General features: G+C 36.9%; 1 protein-coding gene across 1 annotated transcript in view; it reads left to right on the top strand.

The window, feature by feature from the left end:
• The first annotated feature begins 332 nt into the window (after nt 1–332).
• The window catches only part of ABCA8 (ATP-binding cassette, sub-family A (ABC1), member 8), an 80,035-nt gene continuing 67,038 nt past the window's right edge, over nt 333–13,329 (top strand). Inside the window, 6 exon segments of the mRNA XM_011979591.1 lie at nt 333–486; nt 2,552–2,652; nt 3,634–3,838; nt 7,339–7,503; nt 11,224–11,327; nt 11,963–12,193. Coding sequence (XP_011834981.1) covers nt 2,557–2,652; nt 3,634–3,838; nt 7,339–7,503; nt 11,224–11,327; nt 11,963–12,193 — 801 coding nt within the window. The 5' untranslated portion in view covers nt 333–486; nt 2,552–2,556.

Raw genomic sequence — 13,329 nt, 5'->3', positions numbered from 1 at the left:
TGTTTGTGCATAATTTGGCTCTGGGAAGCTGTACGTTGTTTTCTGTGTGTTCCTGTTCCACCCTCAACTTTCAAAGGCCTTGTGCACCCAAGCCATAAAGGAGACCCTCTCCATTCTCTTACCCTCCCCCCATCCATAGACTACTATAGCTTTTTGCTCAGTGCAGTGCTTGAGATATGGGTAGGAGGAACTCTAGATTTCTTGCTCCAATTTCAGTATTAGATACTACAGATCTGGCCCTTGAGGTGAGGCTTCCTCAACATGTTTTTCTCCCTACATACCAGCCGATTCCCACCTTGTATCTGTTGAGAAGTTCTGGACCTATGAGAGTTTCCTTTCCCCTCCTGTGGTGAGAGCCTGTCTCTGCTTTGTATCCATGCTGGGTCCTTGTTGCAAATCTCGGCTGCAACTTATCTTTGCTTGGGAATGGGGACTGGAAGTTTCCCACCCCACCTGCAGTGGTAGCAGGCTATTGCTTTTTACTAGGTGCAAGGCTTATCATAGAGCGACGTGGTTTCCTTCCTCTCCCTCCACAAAGTGGCTTTTTGCTTCTGCCCACAACTTAGCAGCAGTAGAAGTTTACCTGGAACAGTAGTAAGGGTTGGGGGAAGGGGTAGTTGGTGCTTTACAGATTGCCTCCCATTAGCTGCTGATTTTTGCTTTAACTCCTCCCCAAGATGCAACAACAGGTTGTTTTGTGGGGCTGGCAGGGATTCCTGTCCTTCCACCAAGGCTTCTAGATTTGCCCTTTGGAAAAACTATTCTGAGACATGGGTGTATTTTGTGGCCTGGGAGCCACTGGGGGTCTCTCAGGTTTCTTGTTTGCATATGCACTTTAAGTTCTGGGATGCATGTGCTGAACATGCAGGTTTGTTATATAGGTATACATGTGCCATGGTGGTTTGCTGCACCATCAACCCATCATCTAGGTTTTAAGCCCCACATGCATTAGGTATTTGTCCTAATGCTCTCCCTCCGCTTTCCCCTCATCCCCTGACAGGCCCCAGTGTGCGATGTTCCCCTTCCTGTATCCATGTGTTCTCCTCGTTCAGCTCCCACTTACGAGTGAGAGCATGAGGTGTTTGGTTTTCTGTTCCTGTGTTATTCTGCTGAGGATGATGGCTTCCAGTTTCATCCATGTCCCTGCAAAGGACATGATCTCATTCCTTTTTATGGCTGCATAGTATTCCATGGTGTATATATGCCACATTTGCTTTATCCAGTCTATGATTGATGGGGATTTGGGTTGGTTCCAAGTCTTTGCAATTGTAATTTTTTAAATAATACTAGGTGAAACCTATTAAAAAAAAGAGTTCTGTGCAACAATTTGTTGCTACAGTCCTTGTCCCCACACAGGGGATTCCTTAAAAGTCCAGTCATGGCTGGGCGCAGTGGCTCACGCCTATAGTCCCAGCACTTTGGGAGGCCGAGGCGGGTGGATCACGAGGTCAGGAGATCGAGACCATCCTGGTGAACACGGCAAAACCCCGTCTCTACTAAAAATACAAACAATTAGCCGGGCGTGGTGGCGGGCGCCTGTAGTCCCAGCTACTCGGGAGGCTGAGGCTGGAGAATGGCGTGAATCCGGGAGGCAGAGCTTGCAGTGAGCCGAGATCGCACCACTGCACTCCAGCCTGGGCGACAGAGTGAGGCTCCATCTCAAAAAAACAACAACAACAAAAAGAGTGGTATATGTGTAGGTGTTGGTCTGGGTGCAATCAGGGGACAGAAACTACCCAGTAATTAAACAAAGTAAGTTCAATATACGTACTATTGAATAGTGGCAGGAGAATAACTATAAAGATGGACTGAGAGCTCAAGAGGCCTTCCTAGGGTTGAGGGAGAATATCCAAAGAAGAATAAACATGGGGAGATAAGGTATTCATAATTGGATAAGGTGTGGTTGAAACGCACTGAATGTCAGAGAAGCCTGAATGGCAAGCTGTGGACACCAGTACTGGAGTGCACTGCTTTTGCAACAGGATGGCCAAAGGAAACAGAGCTTTGAGGAAAGGGCTGTAGCTATCTGGAGGCTCCCAGATATACTACTGCTACCCAAGTCAAGAGCTAGAGGAAACACACAGCGAATCCTGCACACTATAGGTACTTTGCATTGGAGAAAACAATTTACTCAGTCGAGAAAAATACATTCTATAGAAACCCGGCAAATGAACTATTCTGATACCTGGATGGCATCTGATGCCTGCAGTGTCTCTACTATCCTCTCTGCTGAAACAGTATAGCATTATGCCCACTGGCAAAGGAAAGTACTTAAAGAATTCAGATCCATTTTTATAGAGCAGGCTATGCAGAGTGAATTTAGGGCTGAGACAGTAAATTGATAACTGGCACAGGGTATCACAAATAAATGATGGAACAGAGTTTACAAGTGGGGAAGGAAGGAGAGCATGGGAGTAATGCATTGCTGACTGGGAAACACTCAGACTCTTTGCACTCATTTGCAACATTGGAGTATTCAGTGACTCTTTTTTTGTTGTTTGCAGGTATTTCTTCTTATTAATTTTATCTTCTTTCTTTTTCGTTAAACAAGACAAGATGAGGAAGAGAGAGATCAGTGTGTGTCAACAAACTTGGGCCTTATTATGCAAGAACTTTCTGAAAAAATGGAGAATGAAAAGAGAGTCCTTAATGGTATGACTCAATATATATGTTGTTCTCTATTTATGATAGGAAAATACCTGTTGCCTGGGAGGTTATCTATGCCACGTGTATCTCCCCCGACGCACCAAAAACACTAAAATACAGCACCTTTATACAACAGAAAATACTATTCTTCAGGCCATGAATCTGTTTTTGAAGACATTTCAATTGACATGGGCTCATAAATTGAGGTCTGAAACCACTGAATCTGGTAGCAATTGAGAAACCAATACATGTTTTAAAAGCCAATGGTCACATTTGTTACTAGTGTCCCCACTCATAGAGACTAGGGTTAAGATACTGACATTCCAAAGATATGGTAAACAAACCAACCCACCACAATGGTAACTGGCATTTTCTCTTTGGGATCTCTTTCTCTTCTTGAAACAATTAGTTTTCTTAAAAAAAAAAAAAAAATAGAAAAGTTGAAATTGTATTAAGTCCAAGAGGAAAATTAGCATTAGCTCTTATAATCTTACCATGTAAAAAATCTTGATTAAACTTTGATATATTTTAAAAATCAGATAGATATAGCTAAGTAGCATTTTTAACTAAATTGGAATTCCACTATACATACATTTTAAAGTTTTCTTTCCCTAAGATCATGCATTTTGGAAATAGAGTGATTTCTTATTGGGACTTCGCATGTGATCAGGATTTATAACTAATTAAGATATTGTCCCTCAGACACTATCTTATTATTAGAATTATCAGAATGCCCTTACAAACTGGTATACTGTTGAGTTTGTAATTCCAGAATCTTGGCATGTAACCAGTATAGCATTACGAAGCTAGCAATGCCTTGGAACTATCTCTTAAAACACATAGACTTTCAGCAGACTTTAAACAGTTTATAATATGGGATATATTGAAGCTAGAAAAGTATAAAAGAGACAAACTTTACGACAAAATGATTGTGGATGACTAATTTTAAATAAGACTTTTCTTTATCCTTTCTCCTGTATTATATAGGAATGGCTGAACTCATTTCTCCTACTACTTTGTTTGTATATATATCCTCATAGTCATCAAGTAAATGATTTTTCTTCACTGCTTACCATGGACCTGGGACGGGTAGATACATTTAATGAATCCAGATTTTCTGTTGCATACACACCTGTCACCAACACAACCCAACAGATAATGAATAAAGTAGCTTCTGCTCCCTTCCTGGCAGGTAAGTTTTCTAGTTACTTAAGAGGAATGTCTGGTGTGAATATTTGGTTAATTTGACTGCAAATGTATGCATTTAATTTGTATTTCAGTTTGATAAATCTTAATGGTCAAACTTTCTGAAGTACATAAATTGGGAATATATCTTCCCTTTGTTGGAAGTAACATCTCACCACTCACTGTGACTGTGAAAGCATTGTCACCAAAATGACATCGTTGCTGTAGTGTAGGATAGTTTCTTGTCCTTATAGACAAAGACAACCAGTCTCTTCCCTTCCTAAATTTGATTATAGGAATTTTAACTTTACCTTTTAACACCAAAAACATGTCCTTGCTCTATTTGAATGTTCCTTTGAGTATTCCATATTTCAGATTTTCATCCTTCAGCATTAAGGTGCTTAACGAGTTAAGGTTAAGTAGTTGTTAAGTCAAGTTAAGGTTAAGGTTACTTAACGAGTACCTTAAAGCTGAAGGGTAAAGATCATTTTTGTAACAATAAGTTTTGTAACAATCATTTTTATAGCAACGTTCTGAAATTAGAGGAGATGCAGCCTGGTACAAAGGCAAGAGAACTAAGCTTAGAGTCAGAGGACATTTGATTAAAAGTAGTTCTGAGAGTCCACTGAGAACTGCTGTAATATATATGTGTCTGGAGTGCATTTTGAAAGCCATCAGCTTCTCTTAGCCTTATTATTAGCATATGCAAAATAAGAATAAGAATTTATGCAACAATAAACTTTTACAGTTCGAAGAAATAAGACCTTGTGTTCGATAGGTCAATAGGGTGACTAGTTAACAATAATCTGTAAAAAATAACACTACATTTTTCACAAATATTTCATTTGAGAGTAAGAGGCCAACTCAATCTGTCTTAAGAAAAAGAATCCTTTGTCTAGCTTAAAGGAGCAGAGTATTAATGCAGGATAGAGGTTTATCATCAACGGAGGTACATCTCTGCCCCTCAGATCTATAGCTTTGTGTGCTGGCTTCATTCACAGGTTGGTTCTCCTAGAGGCAGAGTTGGTCTGCAGACTCTCCAGATTTAAGCCCTCCCAGATTAGCAACTCCAGTGAAAAGATTACAGATCATTTCTGATAGTTCACAATAACTTCAAGGATTTTATCCACAGGAACAAATAGGTGACTTTGGGTTAGTGTTGATCTTGGCTCACCAAGAACTAATCTCTTTGGATAGGGGACATGCAGTATTTTCATTGCCCACTTGTTGAGCTCCCAGGTCATGGACCACATCAAAACCACAGGATATGTGAGTGAAGGAAGGGAAGTATCCCAAATGGATCACAGTGTGTTTTTACTAGAAAAAGAACTGGATGTCAACAGATGAAAACAACATATGTCCTTTACAACTATAAATGCATACTTCAAAGGGAAACCTGTGGTGGTTGCCCTGTCATTCATTCACAGGTTAGGTCGAGGGCTAAGATAAAGATTAAAATTAGTGCTATAATGAGTATAAGTTTTAAGTTTTTTATTTGAGATGCTCGTGGTAATGGTAACAGGAGGATGATTTCTACATCAGCTAGTAAAACTGTAATGGTTACTAAGAATTTTGCAGAGAATGGCAGATAGGTGTATCCTATTGGATCAGACACACATTCATATGGGCATGATTTTTCTGTATAAATATTTAATTGTTATAATCAGAATAACTACAAAAAATAATGCTAGCAATGTATTTGTCAATAAAGTTAATAGGAGGTTAGTTATTCTGTTTTGGATTATACCAAACCTAGCTGATTGAAAGCCAACTATGCTAATACTAAAAGAAGATTCTCATTAATGAATGGAGATAGAGGTACAGGGACAGTCAGACTATATCCACAGGATGTCAGTATCAGGCAGCAGCTTCAAATCAGAAATGATGGTTGGATGTAAAGTGAGATTTTATCTGATGAATTGAATTATTATGAGTTGAGTTATAATTTTAAAGTGACTTTGAGCTTGTACAACTGTGTGAGTATCCTAAAAACCAGGACATTATTAAAAGGGTGAATTTTATGGTATGTGAATTACATCTCAATTTTTAAAAGAATATAAAAATGTGTCTTAGAAGGTACTGAGTATTCATTTTAAGCAACATAATTCCCACCAAGGGCGTTCTTCTAAGGAAAACCTACACATCTTGCTCCACCCAGTCACTGGAAGCCTGCATAACCTCTTTTTTTCCTTTCTTTGTCAACTTCTGTCTAAATTCCACTCCAGCTTAAGTAATTATTAATCTTATGCCTGGATTCTGACCCCTTCACTGGATTCTGTATCCAGTAATCCAGTAATCCAGTTCATGCACTTGTTATTTGGAGTCTCTGTGGCCACAGTTTCCAGAGTATGTTGGACTTTTCCTTCCTGTGAGCCATCCAAAACTTGCTTTCCAGCGGCACCTCACCAAGCATCACACCGCTAGCTCCACATACATTTTAATGACTATGCTGTGCATCTTACCTTCCAACACTGAATCCACTTCTGATTCAAGATTATAATGTGATATGAACTATCTACCTAAGGTCCAGTCTCCTAAACAGCCCTGAGATGTGTCTGCTCTTGCTGTTTCACAGACGTCCATAACAAGTCCCAATGTCAGGAACTTGAGCTTCTCAACATTACCTCGTTCCAAACCACATGCAATTATAATAATAAATATTCATTAAATGTTACAATATGGCATATTTTTATAAAAACTGTATTCTGTAAAAAGAGCATATTTTGTAATGATATTATTCTATATTCTGCACTCTATTAATATTCTATAATAATAATAATGGTTATTACATTTATTTTACAAATATAGAAATTGAGTAACAAAGGTATTCGTTCATGATGACATAAGTTTGAGAGTAAAATTAATTCTATCAAAATACATACTGCTTGCTCCCTCTACATTCATCTTCAACACTTCCACCCCAATCCAGAACTTTTCTTGTATTTCGTCTCATTTTTCAGTATTAATAAAACAGCCATGTGGCCTTGGACACAATACCTACAGAAAAGAGGGATTCTTTCAGTGATGTCAACATAGTTTCTTACACGTTTTTAAATGTATCACCTTTTTTAGCTTATTAACCATACCATCAAGGTTATTAAAGAAAAATAAATTTGTATAGGCATGTCCGCCTGATATAAAACAGTGCCTAATTGCAATTTAAATATCTATCCCTCTCTATTTACCATTTCAACTTTAAAGGAATGTTAATTATTTTTTAACAGTTTAATTGGTATAGTATAACACTGTTTGTGATTGAAATTGGCTCAGTAATCACAACATATGAAAATAAAATAACTAATTTTCATGTATTTCTTCTGATTGTATCTAGATGGAGCTTTAGAAATTTCTCTCCCACCCAACATTTTAGTCTACCTTTCTGAAAGTTAATACTTGATTATGTTTTACTTCCATAGAAAACTCTAGCAAAAGCAATTCAACATGACATCCTGAAGTTGTGTCTCCTAGTAATTTATTAACAATAATATTCCCTTCTTGTAACAAAAGGTAAAGAGGTCCTGGGACTGCCAGATGAAGAAAGTATTAAAGAATTCACAGCAAATTATCCTGAAGAAATAGTAAGAGTCATCTTTACTAATACATACTCATATCATTTGAAGTTCTTGCTAGGACACGAAATGCCAGCAAAAAAGGAACACAAGGACCACACAGGTAATTTTCTGGCTCTAAAATTTCACTGCTCTCTATTTCAATTATGTCATAAATCATGTGTGGGAATAGAGGTTAGTATGCCAAATTAGAGCTTCGCTATCTGTCATAATGATGTATACATGTCCCTCAATGTTTAAAAAAAAATTCATTTTTGGGCATAAGAACATACTGATAAATGGTCACTATATATAGTTATAGACATATATTTACATAGATATATATTTATATATGTAAATTTAATATGTATTCATATGTACACACATAGATATTATGTGGAATATATGATTGTTAAAAGAAAACAAGGTTGTTTATGGATAAGATAGAACAAACTTCTCTTTAAATAAGCTCAATTGTTCAAATTATACTGCAAGGCTATAATAACTAAAACAGCCTGACACTGGTATAAAAATAGACGTATAGATAAACAGAACAGAATAGACAAACCAGAATGAAACCACATACCTACAATCAAATGGTCTTTGACAAAGTCAAACAAAAACATACACTGGGGGAAAAATCCTTTTCTATAAATGGTACTGGGAAAATTGAATAGCCTTATGTAGAAAAACAGAACTGGACCCATATCTCTCACCATATACAAAATTTAACTCAAGATAGATTAACACCTAAACATAAGACCCAAACCTATAAAAATTCAGGAAGAAAAAACTAGGAATAACCTCTTCTGGACATTGAGCTAGACAAAGAATTTATGACTAAGTCCTCAAAAGCAAATACAACAAAAACAAAAATAGACAAATGAGACTTAAACTAAAAAAAAACAAACAAAAAAAAAAAACAAAAAAAAACTTCTGCACAGCAAAAGAAACAATCAACAGAGTAAACAGACGACTTACAGATGGAAAAAAATTTGCAAACTATGCATTCAACAAAGAATTCAAAGAACTCAACAAGCAAAACAAATAACCCATTTACCTATTTTTCAATGGTGTTATTTGGATTGTTTGAATTCTTCTTTTTTCAAAAGAAGACATACAAGCAGCCAACCAACATAAAAAATGATCAACATTACTAATTATCAGAAAACGCAAATTAAAACCAGGAGATAACCATCTTCCCTAGTCAGAATGGCAATTATTAAAAAGTCTAAAAAAATCAGATGTTGGCAAGGATGTGAAGAAAAGATAACACTTATATATCATTAGTAGAAGGGTAAATTAGTACAACCTTTATGGACAACAGTATGTAGATTTCTCAAAGAAATTAAAACAAAACTACAATTTGAACCAGCAACTTCACTACTGGGTATCTACACAAAGGAAAAAAAAAATTATATTTAAAAAGATACATGCACTCATATGTTTATTGCAGTACTAGTCACAAAAGCAGAGATAGAGAATTAACATAAGTGTCCAACAGCAGAGGGCTGGATAAAGAAAATATGATATATATATATCATGGAATACTACTCAGCCATAAATTAAAATATTGATAAATTTGACTAGATATAAATTGTAAGAACTTCCCATTATCAAAACACACCATAGAGATAGTGAAAAATAAAGGCAAAAATTGTGATAAAGTGGCCAGGCGCAGTGGCTCATATCTGTAATCCTAGCACTTTGGGAAGCGAAGCCGGGTGGATTGCCTGAGTTCAGGAGTTCGAGATCAGCCTGGGCAACATAGTGAAACCCCGTCTCTACTAAAATACACACAAACACACAAAAATTAGCCGGGTGTGGCAGCGTGCGCCTGTAGTCCCAGCTACTCTGGAGGCTAAGGCAGGAGAACTGCTTGAGCCTGGGAGGCGGAGCTTGCAGTGAGCAGAGATCGCACCACTATACTCCAGCCTGGGTGACGGAGTGAGACTCCACCTCCAAAAAAAAGAAAAATCTAACAAAAAATTAATTCCAGAATATGTAAAGATTTACTTTGAATAAATAGGAAAAAGATCAAAAATACAAAAATAATAATTTCATAAAACAACATAATTAAAAATAATTTCGTAAAACAACACAGATCAAGAATAAGCACTAGGAGAGGTGTTTCTCCGCATTAGCAACCAGGAAACTGCACGTTGAAACCACATGTTATATCATTTCACGTTCATAAGATTTGCAAAAATTAGCAAATAGAACAATTCAAAGTATGGACAAGGACATGTAGCAAAGAGAACACCTACCCAGCTTTACAAAATTTTTAAATTCCACAAAAACTGAGAAATTTTATTTTACAGTTGATGTGCACATAACCTATAACTCATCATCATAGAAATCGTATTAGTGAAACTCTCATACCTGTGTTAAAGATTTGCAGCCTATTCTCTTCTTCCTGAGGACATAGAATAATTGCTTTTTGTAGCCCTAATAAGATAGCTAGACCCAAGGCATTTAAACGCAAGTATAAGTTCTTCACCTTTTCTCACCTGCTTCCTCAAACTAAGGAGTCAAATATAATACAGACAGTGCCACTAACAGTTGGAGGAAATGCCTTCCATCTTAGGATCCTAAATTTGATGTGAATAGAGTACCACCCCACAACCCTCCTACCAAAGACCTCTGCTGAATGTGTAGCCTGAGTAAGAAATAAACTTTTACTGTGATAAATCACTGAGATTTAGGGGTTATTACTATAACATATAAGAGACTATACTGACCAATATCAATATATTTACAAGAAGACGTATATACAGATTTTTATAGCAGCAGATTTTTTTCTGGTAATCGCAAAAAGAAAAAAGAAACTAACCAAATTATCATCAACAGGAAAATGGATAAATATATTGATTTACATTCCTGCAATGGGATTTCATAACCATAAAAATGAAGAAAAAATTGAATGGGACCATTTATATACATTTCAAAATCATAATATGGAATAAATGAGCATAGTTCATAATAATTATTAGTAGAGTTTAATTTTTTAAATTACATATGTAGTTTAGAGATATATAGTGGCATATGTATAAACACAATGTTCAAGAAAGCAGTTAGCTAGTTAGCAACTTGGTGCTGGGGAAGTGCACAAAAGTTTCTAACTGTATTTGAAATGATGCATTTATTTTGCAAATTTGAAGTGGGTCCTTGTGTTTTTATTGTATTTTTATATCATTTGTATATCTGAAATATTTCAAGATCTTATTAAAACCATGTTTCATGTAATATGCATTTAATTCCTATACTCAATTTTAATTAATCTTATTCAAGGATATCTCTTTAATATAGTTTACTATTAAATGGACTGATAGCTCTTTTTAAATAAATCCTTTTCTTCCAAAGATACTCTGATTGGCATGATTTAAGCATAGTAAGTAATCTTACTTGAACTTCCATTTGCCTGTTATGCCTGTGTTATATCCAGTGTTAGAAAACGCTTTTGTTCAGTGTTTCTCAATCCATGTTAGGCTCTGTGAACTTTTGAAAAACATTAAAATATGTAGTTTTCACAATACAAATCAGAAAAGAGAAGAGATCAACAAAATTCTTGATCAGCAGAAAACCACAGGACATGGTATGAGAAAGTTTAGAGTGTTATAATTTAATGTAAAACATTTCCTGAGAGCGCTCCGCCTCATGAGTCTGCCTGATTCATTTTGAGAATCATTATAACTTACGTTTTCATAAGCTTTGAGTCAAAATAAGAACATTTGGAATTTGGGGCCATTGTAAAGTCCACTGTTTGCTATAATCAGTATTGAAATCATGTTTCAATAACATAGATAGTGATGTAATGATAGTTATAATTTGTTTTTTCACAAAGCTCATTGTTATGAAACAAGTGAAGATGTTTACTGTGAAGTTTCAGTATTCTGGAAGGAAGGTTTTGTGGCTCTTCAAGCTGCCATTAATGCCGCTATTATAGAAGTGAGTACAAAACGTTCAATGTAAACTAATGTTTAATGCCAGTTAATGATATTAGAGGCATCAAGTTTCATGAAAGGAAATGTAAGTGGACAGCCTTGTTATTTCATTTGCTCACTCTGAAGTTTACTGAAGTTTCTATATACAAACAGAAGAAAAAGCATCTCATTCACGGACTCAACTTTGTTGGGAAGCCAGGCATATAAGAAAACTATTAGAACAGAAGTAGACTAGTACAGAACTATAGATCAGGTCTTCATAAGTAAATGAGTAAAAACCTTCTCAGCCTTAGAATGCCATGGAAGAATGACTAATTGAAATAACATTCTAGCTTGAAGCTTGAGATGAGGGGTGGCTTACTGAATATATAAATTCAGAAAAGACATGCCAAGCAAATCATAAAGTAATGTTAGGCAGGGAGGTAATGAAACACATAGTGAATTCTGAGAACGGTGAGTCACTCAGACTGCCTGGACCCAAGCTCTCAGTGGGTCAATGGCAGGACATAGAAGTGGAAATACAGGTTAGCATCAAATCCCAATAGGCCAATTATACATCCATAGGAAAATAGACAGTTAAAAGAGAACAGCATGCTATTCATTAACATACAAATTTTGCTTATTAATGCCTTTCTTCAGATCACAACAAATCACTCAGTGATGGAGGAGCTGATGTCAGTTACTGGAAAAAATATGAAGATGCATTCTTTCATTGGTCAATCAGGAGTTATAACTGATTTATACCTTTTTTCCTGCATTATTTCCTTTTCCCCATTCATTTACTATGCATCTGTTAATGTCACAAGAGAGAGAAAAAGGATGAAGGGCTTGATGACAATGATGGGTCTTCGGGATTCAGCATTCTGGTGAGTCAAACGCAACACAAATAAATAAACGGAGGAACTCAGGAAAACTGGGACTCTTCAATGCATCTTATCTTTTCTTTTTTTTTTTTTTTTTTTTTGTAACGCAGTGAGCGATCTCGGCTCACTGCAACCTCTGCCTCCTGGGTTCAAGCTATTCTCCTACCCTAGCCTCTCAAGTAGCTGGAACTACAGGTGCACACCACCAAGCCCAGCTAACTTGTTTTTTCTTTTTTTTTGTGGTATTTTTAGTAGAAACGGGGTTTCGCCATGTTGGCCAGGCTGGTCTTGGACTCCTGACCTCATAATCTGGCTGCTGTGGCTTTCCAAAGTGCTGGGATTACAGGCATAAGCCACAGCACCCAGCCAAAAATACTCTTTTCTTAGAGTTTATTTATTTATTATTTCTGTTTTTTTTGAGATAGAGTCTCACTCTGTCACCCAGGCTGGAGTGCAGTGGCATGATCTTGGCTCACTGAAACCTCTGCTGCCTGAGTTCCAGCAATTCTCCTACCTCAGCCTCCTGAGTAGCTGGGATAACAGGTGCCTGCCACCGTGCCTGGCTAATTTTTGTATTTTAGTAGAGATGGGGTTTCACCATCTTGGCCAGGCTGGTTTTGAACTCCTGACCTCATGATCCACCTGCCTTGGCCTCCCAAAGTGCTGGGATTACAGGCCACTGTGAGACACCATGCCCAGCCTAGCTTATTTTTTAGAGCAGTTTTAGGTTCACAGTAATACTGAGTAGAAGGTACAATTTTCATATATTCCCTTCCCTCCCAACACCCACAACATGCACAGCCTCCCCTACTATCAACATCCCATACCAGAGTGGTACGTTTGTTACACGTGATGAGCCTACATTGATACATTATCATCCAAAGTCCATAGTTTATATTGGAGTTCACTCTTGGTGTTGTACATTCTATGGGTATGTATACAAACGTATAATGACATCTATCTATGTTATAGTGTCATACAAAATAATTTCACTGCCCTAAAAATCCTCTGTTCTCTGCCTGTTCATCTCTTTCACTTCCCCCACTCCAACCCCTAATAACCACTGATCTTTGTACTATCTCCATAGTTTTGCCTTTCCTAGAATGCCACGTAGTTGGAATCATACAGATTGACTTCTTTCAG

The sequence above is a fragment of the Mandrillus leucophaeus genome, unplaced genomic scaffold (assembly GCF_000951045.1).
Source record: "Mandrillus leucophaeus isolate KB7577 unplaced genomic scaffold, Mleu.le_1.0 Scaffold1, whole genome shotgun sequence".
NCBI lineage: Eukaryota > Metazoa > Chordata > Mammalia > Primates > Cercopithecidae > Mandrillus > Mandrillus leucophaeus.
This window is presented reverse-complemented; position numbering and strand designations above follow the sequence as displayed.